General features: G+C 47.1%; 1 protein-coding gene across 6 annotated transcripts in view; it reads left to right on the top strand.

Moving 5' to 3' along the window:
- Positions 1–19,281, top strand: part of LOC119953464 (ankyrin repeat domain-containing protein 24-like) — a 209,016-nt gene that overhangs the window by 57,518 nt on the left and 132,217 nt on the right. For 5 of the 6 annotated variants that reach the window (XM_038777772.1, XM_038777774.1, XM_038777777.1 and 2 more), the window contains exon 1: positions 12,881–13,079. The exons of the other annotated variant lie outside the window; for it this stretch is intronic. In XM_038777772.1, the coding sequence (XP_038633700.1) occupies positions 13,017–13,079 (63 nt within the window). In that variant the 5' untranslated portion in view covers positions 12,881–13,016. Of the gene's footprint in view, positions 1–12,880; positions 13,080–19,281 lie in introns of those variants that run through there. 6 annotated transcript variants of the gene reach the window in all.

The following is a 19,281-nucleotide window of genomic DNA, read 5'->3' as shown; positions in this document are numbered from 1 at the left end:
AGGAGAATAAAAAAATATGAAAAAGAAACAATTTGGAAGAAGGAACTGAGGGCATTGTTGCTAAGTTTGCAGATGAATGCAAAGGTTATAGAACATAGAACAGTACAGCACAGAACAGGCCCTTCGGCCCTCAATGTTGTGCCGAGCCATGATCACCCTACTCAAACCCACGTATCCACCCTATACCCGTAACCTTACTTTTATTAGGACACTACGGGCAATTTAGCATGGCCAATCCACCTAACCTGCACATCTTTGGACTGTGGGAGGAAACCGGAGCACCCGGAGGAAACCCACGCACACAGGGGGAGGACGTGCAGACTCCACACAGACAGTGACCCAGCCGGGAATTGAACCTGGGACCCTGGAGCTGTGAAGCATTTATGCTAACCACCATGCTACCCTGCTGCTTATGTTATTCTCTGAGTCTGAATAAAGATTGCAGACTTCCAGTTAACACAAATACTTTATTCAATGGGTCCGTTCTGTTGCTAGAGCTTAACTAGATATAATACAGTCACGAGGTATGCCCAGTGAAATCATTAGCTGTGATAAATATTTGGAACAGCTGTTCAAACATTTTCCAGTTATAACTTAAATTACCGGTTGTTTCCAGCTGCCATGGAGTTCCAACAAGTTCCATCGAATCAGTTAGTCGTTGAGGATCCATTTGCTGCGAAGTCTTCCACAGTCGAATATCCGGTTTAAGTTTCTCTTCTCTTGTTGGTGTCTAGCTAGCTTTCTGAAATCACTCCTGGTAATATATGTTATTCTCTAAGTCTGAATAAAGATTGTAGACTTCCAGTTAACACAAAAACTTTATTCAATGGGTTTGTTCTGTTTCCAGAGCTTAACTAGATATAATACAGTCACGAGGTATGCCCAGTGAAGCTAAGGTAAGCTGCCTATGCTGAGCTGTCTCTGTCTGCTGCTGCTCACTAGCCTGTGCTTCTGAAAGAGGCGGATCCTCCCTTGGGCTGGACCCGTCTCTGATGCTGCTCTCTAGTGATGCTGTGGCTGTTACATCTGTCTGTAGTCCCTGGTGTATGTGCAGATGTATGTACAGATCTACAGATCACTACATCCCCCCCCCCCCTCCCCCCCCCCTATTATTGGACGTGTTTTCTCGACTGGCCACAAGAAAACTGTACATAACAAGTGGTGAGAATATGCAAATCTGCACACTGTGAAAATGATAAAAGTAATACACAAACAATTAACTGTGTTGTGAGTCCATCGTGAGAAATGTCCATATTCGTCTTGTGCGTGTGTTGAAGTGTCGTTACAAATCTAGCGGTCGGGTGCCTTATGGTTTCTGCTGGAGCATCTTAATGGTGGTAGTAGGGATGATGGTTTAATGTCATCAAGAGTACTGACTGGCGTTGTGTGGCAAGGAACGTCCTGTGGACAAATAGACTCGGTCAAGTCCAGTGTGGGAAATAGGTCGAATCTCTAATAGATCCCAGCGGTTAAGGCAAAAAAGTACTCCCGCAGACGATTTGACAATGTAGGACCGCGGTGCCTCCTGTCTGATCACCGTAGCTGACTCAGACCATGCGCCTTCTGGGCCCCTGATTCTGATGGTGTCACCTATTGTCAGTGGCTTGAGTGGAATTGCATGTTGATCGTAGTATAGTTTTTGTTTGTTGCAGAGCGCCCGCATGTCGTCAAGAATCGGTGCGTTGCCGGGGTCTCGGAATTGCTTTGTCGGTAGGGTTGTCCGGATGTCTCTGCCGAAGAGCATTTGCGTTGGCGACAGTCCTGAGCTCAATGGGGTTGTTCGATACAATAACAGAACTAGGTTGATGTCGGAACGTGACTCGGCTGCTTTGCTGATGAGTCGTTTAATGATGTGGACACCTTTATCCCCTGTTGCATTTGATTGCGGGTAGCGATTCTGTGTCGCACCGTTGTCTGACCTCTACTTTTTCCTGTGTTTGTGGTATTGATTCTGTATGTCATCGTTCGTGAAAGCTGTTTTGCTTGTTTGTTCTGGAGCAGATGTGAATAGTGAGATTCTTTATCATGCCATGGCATGTTTGTAGTCTTGTCATTGTTTTGCAGTGTGCTGTGGCATTGTCCTTCACGTGCAGAGTTGTACCATGTTGTACAGGTCGTTGTTTCATTGTTGTTGTTTCTGTCGTTTCTGTCTTTGTTGTTTTCGTTGTCGTTCTTGTTGTTTTTGTCATTTCTGTCTTGGTTGCTTTCGTTGGCGTTCTTGTTGTTGTCGTTCTTGTTCTTTTTGTCGCGCTTTTTGATTCTGTTTTCGTTGTTTTGGCTTTTATTCTTGTTCTTTTTCTTGTCATGCTTGTTGTTTCTGGGATGCTTCTTGTTACTTTTGTCATTCTTGTTGTGCTGCATGTTGTTTTTGTTGTTACTGTTGTTGTGTTTGTTTCTGCTGTGCTTCTTGCAGTTTTGTTTGCTCTTGTTGCGCTCAGTGAGTGTGCCATGTGGATGATTTGAGTCATTGTCACAGTTATTGGTGTCAGTGTCCTTTGTGGTATCTGCTACATTGAGCGTATCTTCTTAAGAATCGTGAGAATGATCTGGTGTTGCATTGATGTTGGCGACATCAGTCATTTGTGGATTTGATTCCTCATCTTTGCTTACTTGGTGCTCCTCTTCTAGAGTCATTTCTGGTTCACTTGAATCATCATTGATTTCTAGGTGCTCCTCCTTTGGAGTCATTTCAGGTTCACTTGAATTATCATTGATTTCTTGGTGCTCCTCTTTTGGAGTCATTTCAGGTTCATTTAAATCATCTGTGATCTCTTTGTGCTCCTTTTCTGGAGTCAAAATCTTCAGGATTTCATTTTGTTGTGGGTTGTGGTGCTCCTTTTCTGGAGTCAAAATCTTCAAGATTTCAATTGGCGTGGTCTCTCTGGAGTCATGGGTGGCCGTCTTCCGATTATTGAGTGCTTCTGTTCAGACAAGCTGAGATATGTCAGTCTCGCTGTGATCCTGCACATCCTAAATGGGAATTGTGATTTCTTCGTGACTTGTCTCACATACAGTGGGTAGACATTCAGTGTCTTCTTCTGGTGGCTCAAATAAGCTTGATAGATTTTCATGGTCTTGTACATGCATGGTGTTCGCTATGGAGTATTTGCTTGCTTCATTTTTTAGTCTGTCACCGAGCTGTCTGTGGAGGCTTGCGTCACTCACTTTGTGGAGGCTTGCATTGCTCTCTTTGTGGAGTCCTTCATCGCGCTCTCTGTGGAGTCCTTCATCGCGCTCTCTCTGTGGAGCCTGTCATCGCTCTCTCTGTGCAGTCTGTCATCGCTCTCTCTGTGCAGTCTGTCATCGCTCTCTCTGTGTAGTCTGTCATCGCTCTCTTTGTGGAGTCGTGTAGTGTTTTCGCTGTGGAGTTGATCTGTGCTCTCCCAACAGAGTATTCTGTGCTCTCTGTGTGGCGTCGTCTCTGTCTTGGGTATTGCTGTCATCCAATGTACAGATGATCTGCCATGGCACCATGGTATTGGGTTCATCTACCATGAGAAGAGGCGTATTGAGCTTTTCAATCATGTTGCTGATGCTGTGATCAGGATCTCCGAATAACTCAGCCATGTCTGAGCAGTATTGTGTGTATTGTTTGTTGGACAAATCATTGCTTTCTGTTTCAGAGTTGTGATCATTCTCTTCATGTTCAATTAACAAATCTTCTTGTGTGGAGGCTGTGACCCTTCGTGGTGCGTGGACCACTCTGTTTCTTGGTGTCAGGCCGCAGCATAATCCTGCACTCACGAGTCGGGATGTCATATATGCTGGGCTGAAGATTCCCCATTCCGAAGAACTCATCGTCGGGGTCTTCACGGTACAACACCTCTAGTTACGGTTCGGATTTGGTGGGGTAGCCATCTCCCAAGATGAAATCTTCATCTGAGTCGTAGTCTACAAGGACCATATCATCTTCTAGGGTGATGCTAACTGCTTGTTCCAGTGTGTTGTGAAAGTTATTTTCAACTGCTGGTGTAAGTCCGGGCATTGTTCTGTCTTTTGAGGCAAGAAAATTGGGTTTTGCAGCTTTAAATTTCTTTTTGGTCATTTTCGTTCATTTCCCTTTTAAGTGGCCGTGGTCCTGGTCCTCTGACGTCATGACACTTGTGACGTCATGCGCGGACTCGATTGCCCATGAGCACGCCTTCACCAACAGAGGCCCCAAATCCCCCCCAAACATCTTATAAAACTCCACCGGGAACCCATCCGGGCCCGGGGCCTTCCCTGCCTGCACAACCCATACTCTCCATCGCCTCCGTCAACCCAATAGAGGCCTCCAGCCTCTCCACCAGGTCCTCATGCACTTTGGGAAACTCCAACCCATCCAGAAACCACCGCATTCCCTACCCTCCGGCCGGGGGCTCCGACTCGTATGGCTTCCTATAAAACTCCTGGAACACCCCATTCAGTGTTCACTCCCACCCTCCCCATCCCATCCTTCACTCTTCCAATCTCCTTGCCACTTCCTGTTTCCTAAGTTGGTGGGGCCAACATCCTGCTCACCTTCACCATGTACTTATACATTGTTCCTCTGGCGCTCCGTAACTGCCCTGCTACCTTCCTCGTAGATAACAGCCAAAACTCCATCTGGACCCTCTGCTTCTCCTTCAACAACCCTCCCTCTGGGGCCTCCCGAGTACCTCCTATCGATCCTCAGAATCTCTTCCATCAACCTTGCCATCTCTGTTCGTTCCATCTTTCCCCTGTTTGCCTGAATCAAAATAAACTCCCCCCTAACCTTGAGTGCCTCCCACACCGTGGCGGCCGTAACCTCCCCCGTATTGTTGAGTTCCACATAGCCCCAGATGGCAGCCGTCACCTGCTCGTACACCTCCTCATCCACCAACAACCACACATCTAGCAAATCCACCCAGTGCGGTGCATGGTCTGAAACCACAATCACCGAACACCCTGAATTGACTGCCCCCGTCGGCATCGCCTTGTTCACCACAATAAATCAATCTTGGAGTACACCCAGTGCACATAAAAATGTCCGGAAACTTCTTCGCTCTCAGCCTACCAAACCTTCACAGGTCCACCAACCCCAACCCCACCCATGTGCTCCATGAACCCTTTCAGCTCCTTTGCCACCGCCAACACCTTCCCCGATCTCGGGCTTGACCGGTCCAAACTTGGCTCAATGACCGTGTTAAAATCTACCCCCCCCACCTCCAATGACTAACCGGTGCGAGTCCAGGGGTCTTCCCCAGCACCCATCACATAAACTCCACATCATCCCAGTTTGGGGCATAAACATTTACAAAAACCACCAGTATCCCCTCCAGCTTCCCACTCACCATCACAAACCTTCCTCCCGAATCTGCCACCCGCTTCGCCTTCATATCCAGTTCCAAATTGAACACCTGCCCCACCCATCCTTTCCTCAACCTTGTCTGATCCCCTATCTTTAGATGCGTCTCTTGTCGAAAAGCCACATCTGCCTTCAGACTCCTCAGGTGCATCGACACACCTGACCGGCCATTCAGCCCCCTCACATTCCATGTGACCAGCCTGGTGGGGGGCTCCGCACCCTCCCACCCCCTCCCCCTCCCCTGCCAATCAACCATTTCCCTTTTTGGGAAATCCCCCGGCCCGCATCACGCAGCCCTGCAGGCCCACCCTCGGATGTCCACCGTCATCACTCCCTTTCCCGCTGCACCACAGCAACCACACCCTTGTCAGCCTCCCCCCGCCCCCTCCCCCAAACAAACAACAATCAAAACCCACTCCTCTGCACCAATCACCTGACCTCCTCCCACTGTGCTCCCCACTGTGCTCCCATTAATTAGCCTGCCCAGCTAGTCTCGCAGCCCCCACCTAAGGCCTCCAAACCTCCTAACTCCTGCTGATTCCCCTCCCCCGTTTGCACTCTCCCACACAACAAAGAAGCAGAAAAAGGTGCACTCACTGTGATGCTCTGAAAGCATCTCACCACCAAGCCCAACAAAACATTTCAAACGTGAAAAAGCTTTCCAATAACCATCAAAATAAAAACACCTCCTTCTCCACAGTTCAATGTCCTCCTTCTCCTGCCAGTCCATTGTCCCACACAAACTCCGTAACCTCCTCTGGATTTCCAAAATAATATTCACGGTTCTAGAAGGTCACCCAGAGGTGGGTCGGGTACAACCCCCCAAATTTCACCCCCTTGTTAAGAGGGCAGCCTTGACCCGATTAACCCCGGCCCTCCTCTTCACCAGTTCTGCGCCCAGGTCCTAGTACACCTGCAGCTCGTTCCCTTCCCAGGTGCACTTCCTTGTCTGCCTCGCCCATCGCAGAATCTCTCCTTGTCCAGGAAACGATGCAGCCGTACCACCATTACCCTCAGCGGCTCATCGACCTCCTGCCTCCTCATCAGCCTGTGCTCTCGGTCGACCTCCAGTGGCCGGTCGAATGCCCCCTCCCCAATCAATGTTTTCAACATCTTAGCCACATACATGCCAGCATCTGTTCCTTCAATGCATTTGGGCAACCCCACAGGTTTTGTCTGCTGGAGCTGTTCTCCAGATGCTCAGCCTTCTCCTTCGGCCACTTTTGGGTTTCCCACATCACTCCCATCATGCCCACCAATGAGGTGAGCTGCTCCTCATGCTCCCCCACCGTCTCCTCCACTTTCTGGTCCGCCTGGTCCTGGGATTCCAGCCTCTGCTCCACATGGTCAATCACCGCTTTAAGTGGCTCTATCACCCTGGCCCTCATGGGCTTCCCTCCTCTGCTGGCTAAATTTCTCATTAAGAAGCCCACCAGCTGCTCCGTTGACCACTGGGTGGGCAGGACCAGTCCTTTACCCTCCATCATCTTGACCTGTGGTGCACAAAGATTCTCCTGTTCGACCAGCTCCCTTCTTCTCGACCCACCTCTGTTCCGTGGATCCATCCACCAGCCACTCCAGTGGAGTCTAACTTTCTCCTATCAATTCTACACCTTTCTTCATCCAAATGTCCATCCGATGAACAGGGAAAGAGAGGGCTACCAAATGTGCAGCTACTTATTCCATCGTTGCCACTGGAATTCTACAGAGTAGAGATTAGACATCATATCCTGTTTCATGATAGATAGTGATAGATAACAGTATAAGGTCAGCACCTTAAATCTACCTCACACCAAATGGCAGACTGGTAGCCCATACTGACTGGATGTGCACAATCACCCATATTTGGTAAAGACAATGAGAGGCATCTTTCACCCACAACTTGGATCTTCCGTAGATTATTTTTTTAATTAGGGAGTTTACACACAAAGTTCATGCAGTATGTTGGTCTCCAAATACCACAACCTTTTTGAGTCGAGCTCCGGGATATGTTAAATCATAAGCACAGGTGGCACAGTGGTTTGCACTGCTGCTTTACCGTGTCAAGGACCAGGGTTCGATTCCGGCCTTGAGTGACTGTCTGTGTGGGGTTTGTACGTTCTCCCCGTAACTGTGTGGGTTTCCTCCGGGTGCTCAGGTTTTCTCCCACAATCCAAAATGTGCAGGTTAGGTGGAGTGGGCATGATGCACAGGGACAGGGCAGGACAGTGGGCCTAGGTAGCATGCTCTTTCGCAGGATCAGTGCAGACTCGATGGGCCGAATGGCCTCCTCCCCCACTGTAAAAACTCTATGGAAGCACCAACTTCATTCTTAATCTCCTCCCATTACCGTACGTTAGGTTCCCACTGCTGATACCTAATTTTCAGCCCCTTCTTTTGTCTGTTCCTCTGGAAAAAAGGTTTCCCTGATTCACTTACACACCGTGCACCCGTCACTAATCGGCGGTGAACAGGATTTCTGATCTATCCCTGTGACCCAGTCGTTCCCAACCCAATTGAGACCATTTATATTGTGACCGCCACCCTCCGACTAATTCAGATATTGTTTTGATGTCCATCCCTCTCCCATTGCTGTAACCCACTTTGAGCTTCCTCTCAGATAGGTCATCAGCCTCACTGCCTCCTGTTTGAACTCTCCCTGATCTTTACCAATGCCACCTGCTGTGCCCTTTACAGTCACTTTCAATCCGTTTTAAAAGATGTGGGCAATGCTGCCGAGGTCAGCATTTATCATCAATGACTCGAGAGGAGTAGCTTGCTCGGCTCTTTCGTAGGATGGTTACAGTCAACCACATTGTTATGGGTCTAGAGTCCCATGTAGGCCTGACCGGGTAAGGACGGCAGATTTCATCCTTTAAAGGACATTAGTGAAGCAGATAGGTTTTTATAACAATCAACGATAATTTCATTCTCACCCTCACTGAGGCTATCTTTCAATTCTGGTTTGATTAATTGAAATGGTTAGAGGTAAATTCAATTTTCAGTCGCTGTGGTGGGTTTTGAACACATATCCCCAGCACAGGGCTAAATCGCTGGCTTTGAAAGCAGACCAAGCAGGCCAGCAGCACGGTTCAATTCCCGTAACAGCCTCCCTGAACAGGTGCCGGAATGTGGCGACTAGGGGCTTTTCACAGTAACTTCATTTGAAACCTACTCGTGACAATAAGCGATTTTCATTTTTCATTTCATTTCATTTTCAAAGCATTAACTTGGGCCTATGATTTATCAGTCCAGTAAAGTTACCACTACACGAACACCTTCCCCCTGGAGGTAAAACCAGATTCCCGTGGAATAAAAGGGCAAACCTATTAAAGTTGATTTACGATCACTTGACACAACACATGCCACTTTGAAATAGACACCTGTGTTCCCCTTATCCAGCAACTTGATTGGTAACTGCTGTGGACAGCCAAACCTTGCTGACACGGCGGTCCCAGATATGATTGCTGGACCTCAATGGTGTCAGTAAAGCTGCCATAGTCCCAGATGACCGTAGGCTACTTCCCCGTTTGAGGGGGAAAGCTGACTGGTGGTAATTTAACCTGAGGTTCACCACACTTTAGACGAGGGGCAAGGTTGAGAAAGCGAGGCTCCATGAATAATTTCAGTTGGTACGGAGATTGAAACCTCGCTGTTGGCCTCGCTCTGCATCACGAATCAGCTGTCCAGCCAACTGAGCTAAATCGGCCCCATGGTGCCGGTAGGAGTGCGACAATTTACTTTCTTGCTCCTGATGAATAACCCTTGACCCTTGCTCAACATTTTTCAAGCTGAGGGAAGATCAAGGCTGGAATGCTCTTTACAATTGGTGAGATACTTTAATGCCTAAATGGTTACATAGAATCCCTACAGTGCATAAGGAGGCCATTCGGCCCATCGAGTATGCACCAGCCCTTTGAAAGTGCACCCTACTTAAGCCAATGCTTCTATCCTATCCCTGTAACCCAGTAACCCAACCGAACCTTTTGTACACGAAGGGGCAATTTAGCATTGCCAATCCACCTGACCTGCACACTTTTGGACTTTGGACTATGGGAGGCAACCGGAGCACCTGGAAGAAACCCACGCACACACTGGAAGAAAGTGCAACTCCACACAGTCACCCGAGGCCGGAATTGAACCCAGGCCCCTGGAACTGTGAGGTTAGATGGAATTATAGTGCGACTAGGATAGGGTGGGGGGGAGGTGGGTTAGATCGGGTGCTCTTTTGGAGGTTGGTGCCGACTCAATGGGCCTCCTTCTGCACTTTAGGATTCTATGAATTACACTCCAACCAACAGCTGGAAAAGCATTCAGAGCTACAACTGTATGGTAATATAGGTTGCCGCTGCAGCATCTCATGCTGTGAACTGTGTGCACTCACCAACTATGACACTGGTAGCCACGCTGAGTGTAAAGGAAACAGAGTACTGATGACCATGGTAAGTGATGTCTTAAGGTTGCCAGCGTGGGGGTGCTCCCTGACCCTGAACTGAACCAGTTCCAATGAAGCCAACAGCTTTACTTTTCCTTTTTTAAAATAAATTTAGAGTATCCAATTCATTTTTCCCCAATTAAGGGGCAATTTAGCATGGCCAATCCACCCAACCTGCACATCTTTGGGTTGTGGGGGCAAAGCCCACGCAAACACGCGGAGAATGTGCAAACTCCACACGGACAGTGACACAGAGCCGGGATCAAACCTGGGATCTCGGCGCCGTGAGGCAGCAGTGCTAACCCACTGCGCCACCGTGCTGCCCTCCATATCGATGGCTTTTAATGAGGGAGAAACCCTCTTATAGCGAGGGTAAAGGGCTAATTGGTTAGGTAGGTTAATAAGTAGAGTAGGTGGATTTTATGATCAGTTTTTCTTCCTGCAACAGGAATGTTTTACATTTACCCATGAAACAAAGTGAACCTAAGTATAAATAACAATTGGTTCCATGTTGGGGTGCATCTCGCTACTTAGTTTTTATTTGTGCTGGTGTTGTGATTCACAACCAATCAATCAAATAATAAGCAGCTCAAGAGAAAGTGGAAGATTTGAAGGCAAGCTATTCCTAAAACTTGAATAGAAAAGCTCCTGGGAGCACCGAGAGAAGGGGCATCGCTCTTATATTGACAGAGCAAGGGGCATGGGTTCACGATTCGGAGACAGCTCCTCAAAAATGACAACCGACATTTTCCGTTACTCTCACAATTATTTTCACACTCTTCCTAATTTTCTTTAAGTTGGCGCACAAGATAACCTTGCCCAGGTGATGGGAGAATGGTTAAAATAGCCTGCGGGCTGGGTGAAATTGATCATGGGTGACAACAGAATAGGCAATGGTGAGTCGGGCCTGTTAAAGTTTCTAATCATAGATTTTTTTCTGGATTCTAATACATAGATTCTAATAATTCATAGATACATAGATTCTAATACATAGAATCCTTACAGTGCATAAGGAGGCCATTTGGCCCATCAAGTCTGCACCAACCATTGGAAAGAGCACCCTACCTAAGCCCACACCTTCACCCTATCCCCGTAACCCCAACTAACCTTTTTTCACACTAGGGGCAATTTAGCTTAGCCAATCCACTTAACCTACACATTTTTGGATTGTGGGAGGAAGCTGGAGCACCCGGAGGAAACCCATGTAGACACGGGAGAACGTGCAGACTCCGCATAGACAGTGATCCAAGCCGGGAATCGAACCTGGGACCCTGGAGCTGTCAAGCAACTGTGCTAACCGCTGTGCTACCGTGCTGTCCCAAGTTAATGGCAAAGAAATTCGGGTTGCGCTTAAGTTGGGCTACTGATTGGCCAGTAGCTCCCGAATTTCTGTTACAGCCCCAGAGGAATTTAATTCGAAAAGATTGAATTGCCCTATCGTTTGAGAATTGATCAAAACCTAACAACATGTTTCTTTGTTAATGACTGTGCCTTGATATCCGCATATTGCTTTATTTAAAACAGGTGTCTTTCAGTCCTCACTTCTGTAACAGTCTTAAACTAGGCACCTGAATTCCCAACCATCACCCTCTCTCCCTCTCCAACTGAACTCACTGACTCTCTGACCAGCTGGGTCAGCAATCCGACCATACTTTGGGGCAGCGGCATTATTATTACTAACTGACAGATTGATGGAGCTGAAAGGCACTTCTTGTGCTCCCAGAATGTATCTGCACTCCTTGGGGTGGATTTAATGGAGTTATGGAGTTGATGGGGGGGGGGGGGGGGGGGCTCACGTGCCGATAGAAGAGCCAGTTGAATCCCTGTGCTTCCTCTATTTTGTGTCGGTCTGCCAAATTGAGCCTACATGGTTTTTCTCTCTCTCTCTGCTCCCTATCTGACATCCAACAGCAATAAGAGTAGCGCTCCATCGATGGTGACACACTGTCAAAGTGCGATACGGAGGATCCATTCATCAGTGAGGATAGCTGGGGCGGAGTAAGGAAAATGAAGCTGCAGAATGTGGGTATCAAGGGCAGAAAGTTAAGAAACTGGGAGGATGAAGATAATTTACTTTACACAGGGTATGAACTGGAACGTGAAGAGAAGCAGATTCAATCGTAACTTTCAATAGGGGAATAGTTCATACATTTCAAGTTAACAGTCTGTAGAGCTACAGGGGAGAAGCGGAGGGGGGGGGGGGGGGGGGGGAGAGGGCTAATTGATGCCTTTTCAAAGAACCAGCATAGGACTGATAGGCTGAATGGCCTCCTTCGACACTATTTGATTCTAGAATTTATCCTTCTACGATTTTCTTTGTTGGGCTACAAATTTCTCATCTCTCGTGCTGCTGGGTAAAGATTATTGCTCAAACTGGGAGAAGGAAATTGCTTTGCATTTGCCAGACAGTTCTTTAAATTGACTATCGTTGCCGAGGCGACGATGGGTTTCACTTCCTCACTTCCCCGACAGGCAGGATTAGGGGAAAAAATTAGCCTCAAGTCTTTGTTAGATTAACAGACAGAAAATTTTTATTCCAATATGTCATATACTTTCGCCAGATAATATCACAGCTTCAGCCCAATTGTCAACAGACTTGGGACGTTTGCAGCCTTATTTGTTACTGACATTTGCCCTTTGCTCCAGGACAATTACAAAGACAGATTTAGAGCAGTCATGAGAAATCAAACCATGAATTGTGGCTCCGAGAAAATGAAATGGCAAAAGGTTCTATAGCAACAGACTTCTGAAATATTCAAACTGTTCAAAATCGTAGCAACGAGACAACATTCAGTGCGACTCCCGCCAGTAGTGTTTAAGTAGATTCAAATGATAACAAAAGGGAAATAGTTCAACAATCTGGAAAAGCTAATATGTGACGAGAATTAATTCAGAGAGACGCATTACACTGGGAACTGTCCTGTCAGCAAGCGAGCTTACACACATGCTTGCTACCTTCTGTATACATCCCCTGCTGTTCTATTTAGATGTGGAATGGTTGATTCATGACTGAGCATCCTATTGTCGTTGGGAGCAGATCCCAGGCTACCTGGTTGTGCGGCAATGCATTGCTGTTTAGCAGGCCGGCTCTGGTCTCCCAGTTTGGAGAGAGGGGATAGATTGGGAAGGGTGGGTGGGGTACAGACGCTGCAGCAAACTGCAGTGTGATTGCTGTGCCGGGGAGATGGTGCTGAAGGAGACAGGCTTGGCGGTGTGAAGCAGGGCTGACCCTGGCTGGGCAAGAGAGGCAGCAGGACGTTCTCTGAGGAAGGGGACATTATCCATCGGAGCTGCATGGCAATCAGATACCTGCGATCGGTTATGAAACGGATCTGTCTCTGTGCTGCCTCTCTGTCAGTATGTTTGCTTTCTCTCTCTCTTAGATTTTCATCCTGCTCACATTCTGTCTGCTGCTTTCAGCCGTGTTTGAATAGAGAGTGCTGATGCTGCATTGTATTAGTCCAAATCGTCACTTTTAAAACGTCCACTTGCAATAGCTGAAGGTGCATTTATTATATTGCTGAAGGTGCATTTATTATATAGCTGAAGGTGTATTCATTCTGTAGCTGAAGGTGTTCATTCTGTAGCTGAAGGTGTATTCATTCTGTAGCTGAAGGTGCAGTTATCTATAGCTGAAGGTGTATTTATTCTGTAGCTGAAGGTGTTCATTCTGTAGCTGAAGGTGTTCATTCTGTAGCTGAAGGTGCATTTTTTCTATAATTGTAGGTGTATTTATTCTATAGTTGAAGGTGCATTTATTCTATAGTTGAAGGTGCATTTATTCTATAGTTGAAGGTGTAGTGGGAGTCTCCAGACTTTGGTCTGTACTTCACAGCATAACAATTAGAGCTGATACTAAAATAATGACCTTTGTGGTAGTATGATTTTACATCTTCTCCTTGAAGACTCTGTTCAAAATCAGGTCCTTGGTGGTTACACGCTGAATCTCAGCAAAGTGCTGTGATTTTTTTTCTCACTATACGTAGGTCAAGGACGCAGGTCCCGAATTTATTTAAGGTGGAATGCGGTTTGAATCTAATCCATGCACTAGCTGTCTAATCAACTGAACTAACTGACTTCCCATGAAGTTAGCATACCTGTATGTAAAAAAAAGAATGCAGTGTAGCCATCTGGAATGGCCACTTACAATGAGAAACATGGACGGTCGCAAAGCATAATGGGAAAAATGGACAATGTAAGGTTCAGGCAGGCTCAGAACCTGAATATATATTTGTGAGCAAAGAATCCAGACAGCATCAAAACCCCCAACGATTAGCATTTTGATGGCCCATCTCCATAAAATAAAAGACTGATACTTGAGCAACCGATACAATCCCAGACATTTTTGCGCCACTCCCTGTACTCAGGAAGCATCAACAACAGGGTCAATGACCGCTTAGGACACGCCCAGCCATCAAGGCATCCGCCCCTTTATTGGCACAAATCAAATCCAGAAATCAAGAATTACCCAATTAATGGGGCCCAAACCGAAGGACTGCCCAAAAGAGTGCAAAATTCCGCAAGGATAAAGAGAGACACCACCATGTGTTCGATCCCTCTTGGATCTGGCGCTCCGGCAACGTCTATCTCCAATTGCAGCACCACCAGAAGCAAGTTCAAGTTCAATGCCCGCTACCAGACGGATGAGCCCAGCTGAGCAGCAGTAACTTCTCCAGACCTGATAGATCCAGAATCGAACAACGGCCACTCTTCCTCTGACCTAAGCCGGGTGCCTGAAGTTAAGTACAGGTTGTCATAGTTGATAGGTGTAGTTTAACTAGTACTGTCTATGTTGCATGATTAATTGTGTGTGTAAATAAAGTACCCTTGATCTTGAATGAACAAACTGTTGTTTGGCTCTTTGATCGATATCCGGTTAAACCATGTGGTGGTATCATTTGATACCTGGCGACTCTGAGCAATATAATATTGCAATCTAAAGAAAGAAGGGCAACATTTTTGATTGCCATATTTGTAGCAGGCAAAAAAAGGCACCAGTTATTGGCGACGTCTGACGGGACTCGACCCAGAAGTGACTGTGTCATTCCAAGAGAACCCACAAAACGGTTGAATTAGAAATCCAAATTGGAAAAGTAAAAGAAACCACAAGCATAAGACCAGTATCGATCAAATCTCCAAAATTCAAAAGTGTGTAATTTGCATGCGTACTAACAAGGGATATAAGGTAACTTTGATAGATTTTGTTGCATGAAACTTTCGGAAGTTGCGTAAACTGGAAAATAGCTTGAGCCATACCTGTTGATTACATCACCGCTTCATTCCCCCTTGTCCCAAATTCCCGGTAGAAACAGAGATAATCGTAGAGATGGCAATGAAGGCAATGGAACGTCTTATGTACCCACAATAGCCCGAGGGCGCAGCGACCAACAGAGCAGAACAGTGTCCCATATGGGAAGAGGAGATTAGAAAGTACTTAAAGGGGAAAGGATGGCCCCTGTGGTCTGAGTTTTGTGCGAATGAGAAAACAGGTCCTCGTAGTATAGGACAATCTTGGTGGGACAACCTGACCGAGATCCACAAGAAGAATTTGAGAAGAGTTTGTAAGCCAGTGGCAATAGTGTCCTGCTTGGCACAGGGGAGGTCGTGAGGATGCTCTGTAGACAGCTTGAGGAGAAAGAGAGGAGTATAGAGGGAAATGTTCGCGAGTGTGAGAGAGTAAATGAGCAACTCCGAGAACAGCTAGCGGCGAATGACAAGGAGATGGCTGATGTCGAACAGGCACATCAATCTTGTCTCATTCACCTAAGTAGCTTTAAGATTCAATACAATGTGGCCTACCAGTACACGCAACGTGCGGTTTTGATAAGAGAGGAAACAGAAAATCAAGCAGAACAGTTGAGAAAACAATGTGAGGACTTAAAGGCAGCCCTACGAGCACTCCACAGTTCCACCACGGAACAGAGGCAGAGTTCGGTGGACCATGCCAAATGCAGGCAGCAAATTGCAAGATTGCAATCACTGCTCCTAGTTCAGAACGGGTTCAGAAATACCTTTGGCCCACAGTTAGATCAGGAAGATGGCCCCGATTGGCAGGAACATAATGAAACAACCCATTGATATGTGAACGAGACAGAAAGTCAGAATAGAGCCCCCCAGACCCCAAAAAGGAAAGCATCCGCACCACCGACTGCACAGGGAGCACTCAGCCCTATGAATGCCATCACCATGCAGCATTGAGTAACAACAGAAGACCAACCCGATTTTGTGTACACCACCCCACTAACCATCACCCAGTTCAGAGGTGCCCGCGATAAAATTGAAACTTTTCACCGCACATCAGGACCACACTACTTTTTCGAACGAGTTAGGCAACAGACCGTCATGTACGGTCTGGGTGAGCAGGAAGAAGTAAACCTCATTGGAATGAGCCTTGACCCGTCTGTTAGTTCAGCCCTTCCCCATCCACAAAATGTAGGAGGAGGTAGCCTCCAAGATATGAAAACAGCCATCTTGGACGCCATTGGTTACAATAGAGGAGATCCAGTAGAAGGATTCAACCAGTGTAGACAGAAAAAAGGAGAGCATCAAACAGAATTTTCTGGATGCTTCTGGATCCACTTCACCGCAGTATTCGGTGATTTAACACGCGCCCATTTATCTGCAGACAATATGGCCACGCCACGGAGGCAGGACATAAGGAATGTGCGAATTACAACCCCTTGGACCCGGCACACAATGAAATGTGTGCACTGAAGCAATGATCTAAAGCTTGGGAACAGTCCCTGCAGAAACAGAGAGAGCAGGAGAGAGTAGACGCCAACATGAATCCAGTAAGGGCATGCCAAGACCACGCATGGGTAAATGAAGGCAGAAATAAGAGCAGCACCCAAAAGCGCAGGGATGCTACAATTGTGGACACGAGGGACATTGCGCCCGAGAATGCAGTGCCCCCCCAAAACAGCAACGGAATCAACCCACAAATGCTCCCTGTAGGAAGAATGCCAGACCCATCCACAGCGTTAGTGCCCGTGCAGATAATTTGGCCATAAATGGCACTGGTTGACGGTGTTCGGACTCCCCTACTTGGGTCTGCAAGACACTTTGGGATAAGTCCATAAGACCGGTAGCTGCAGACAGAGTCCAGGGACACCCAGTAGAGTTCCTTTGGGACACAGGAGGGTCCTGAACCATGTTACACTCCTCCACGGTTTACCAGCGAGATATATGGCCCACTACAGACACCATTACTTTTAATGGCTTTACAGGGCACCTCCAGTAGGGACACATTACAGCCCCTGTGGATATCTAGATCGGTAACATTAAAGTGAAGCACTCAGTCGGTTTGGTAGATTTACCCCAGACAGCAGAACACATCTTGGGAATAGATTTGATGAGCTCACACAACCTTTCTTTCGACCCCATAAATGAATGTGTATGGTAAATGGCCAGAGCAGCATGAGTCCCCGCCACGCTCACAGGAGGGGACTATACCCGCAGGATTAGCTCAGTGGGAGAGTACTGGTTTGATCCACAAACCATTACCACGGACAAAACAGTTAGATAAGTCTTGAAGAGACATAAAGCATCGTTTGCCCAGCACAAGCAAGATTGCGGTAAAATTCCAGCAATAGTCAACATTACAGGTCCCGATCCTCAGCCCCAGAAACAACACTGTTTTCCACAGCAAGCCGAGGGAGAGATAGCCAAAGTAATCCAGAGTTTATTGGACCAAGGAGCAATTTGGCCCGCAGCCTCAACGAACTTTGCCCCGTAAGAAAACCAGATGGTTCATGGCGACTGACCATCGAGTATAGGGAATTAAACAGCCCCCCGATACAGCAACGGAATCAACCCACAAATCTCCCCCTAGGAACAATGCCAGACCCATCCACAGCATTAGCGCCCGCGCAGATAACTTGGCCATAAATGGCACCGATTGACAGTGTTCGGAGTCTCCTACTTGGGTCTGCGGGACACTTTGGGATAAGTCCGTAAGACCAGTAGTTGCAGGCACAGTCCAGGGACACCCAGTAGAGTTCCTTTGGGGCACAGGAGGGATAGCAGCCCCCACCTTTGCCATGAGTCCAGAGACCATGTTAAAACTGGGACTTCAGTCAAAATGTTTCATAGTTTTGGACATTAGCAATGGCTTTTGGTCCATTGCATTGGACCAAATTTGCATTCACCTTCCAGGGATAGCAGTACACGTGGACGTGCATTCCACAAGGCTTCCACAACCCCCCTCCATTTTTCACAGATAATTGGTGAACGGATTAGCAAAATTTTCCCGAAAGGAATGCTTCGTTCAGTATGTGGACGACTGGCTCCTACAGACTGACACCAAGGAAGAACACATTTCACTTCTTTCGGAACTATTAGGGCTCCTCAAAGAAATTGGATGCAAAATTAACCCCAAAAAATCCCAAATTCTCCAGGAAATCTATTTAGGAAACAGATTTAGGTACGGTCATCACGCATGGTAAGCGTGAGATAGAACAGAAATGGATAGATTCAATTGTAAAATTGCCCTTGCCCCAAAATGTTACAGCACTCTGGTCATTTTTAGGACTGGTTGGTTACTGCAGGAACCACATAGACGGTTTTGCCATAAAAGCAGCCCCACTTTCCGAGCTCCTTAAGAAACAGGCCCCATGGAAATGGCTTCCACAGGACATGGATGCCGTAGATACATTGAACGTGCTCTGAGCACTGCTCCCGCTTTGCAGGCCCCAGACCCACATTCCCCATACGCGATAGAGGTAGCGACTACCGACCGAACCCTTTCGGCCGTACTTCTACAGGAAAGGCACGATCGTTTAGGACCCATAGCCTATGCCTCACGAATTTTAGATCCTGTAGAGCAAGGATTTTCAGCCTGCGAAAGGCATTTGCTCACAGTTTTTTGGGCTATCCAATACTTCTCATACATAACAGGACTCAACCCCGTAACCAATTTGACCGAGCACACCCCGACACAGCTATTATTAGACGGTAGGCTAAAAGACGGCACAGTAAGAGGGAAATTTGGCCAATTGGATAAGTAACTGGCTATCACATAGAAGACAGAGGGTGGTGGTGGATGAAAATTTTCAGACTGGAGACCAGTTACCAGCGGTGTACCACAGGGATCAGTGCTGGGTCCTCTACTATTTGTGATTTTTATCAATGACTTGGAGGAGGGGGCTGAAGGGTGGGTCAGTAAATTTGTTGATGACACCAAGATTGGTGGAGTAGTGGATGAGGTGGAGGGCTGTTTTAGGCTGTAAAGAGACATTGATAGGATGCAGAGCTGGGCCGAAAAATGTTAGATGGAGTTTAACCCTGATAAGTGCGAGGTGATTCATTTTGGTACAAAAAATTTGAATGCGGATTACAGGGTCAACGGCAGGGTTCTGAGGAATTTACATAGATTTACATAGAATTTACAGTGCAGAAGGAGGCCATTCGGCCCATCGAGTCTGCACCGGCTCCTGGAAAGAGCACCCTACCAAGGTTAACACCTCCACCCTATCCCCATAACCCAGTAACCCCACCCAACACTAACGGCAATTTTGGACACTAAGGGGAATTTTTTTTTATCATGGCCAATCCACCAAAC

Source organism: Scyliorhinus canicula, chromosome 18, assembly GCF_902713615.1.
Source record: "Scyliorhinus canicula chromosome 18, sScyCan1.1, whole genome shotgun sequence".
Taxonomy (NCBI): Eukaryota; Metazoa; Chordata; class Chondrichthyes; order Carcharhiniformes; family Scyliorhinidae; genus Scyliorhinus; species Scyliorhinus canicula.
This window is presented reverse-complemented; position numbering and strand designations above follow the sequence as displayed.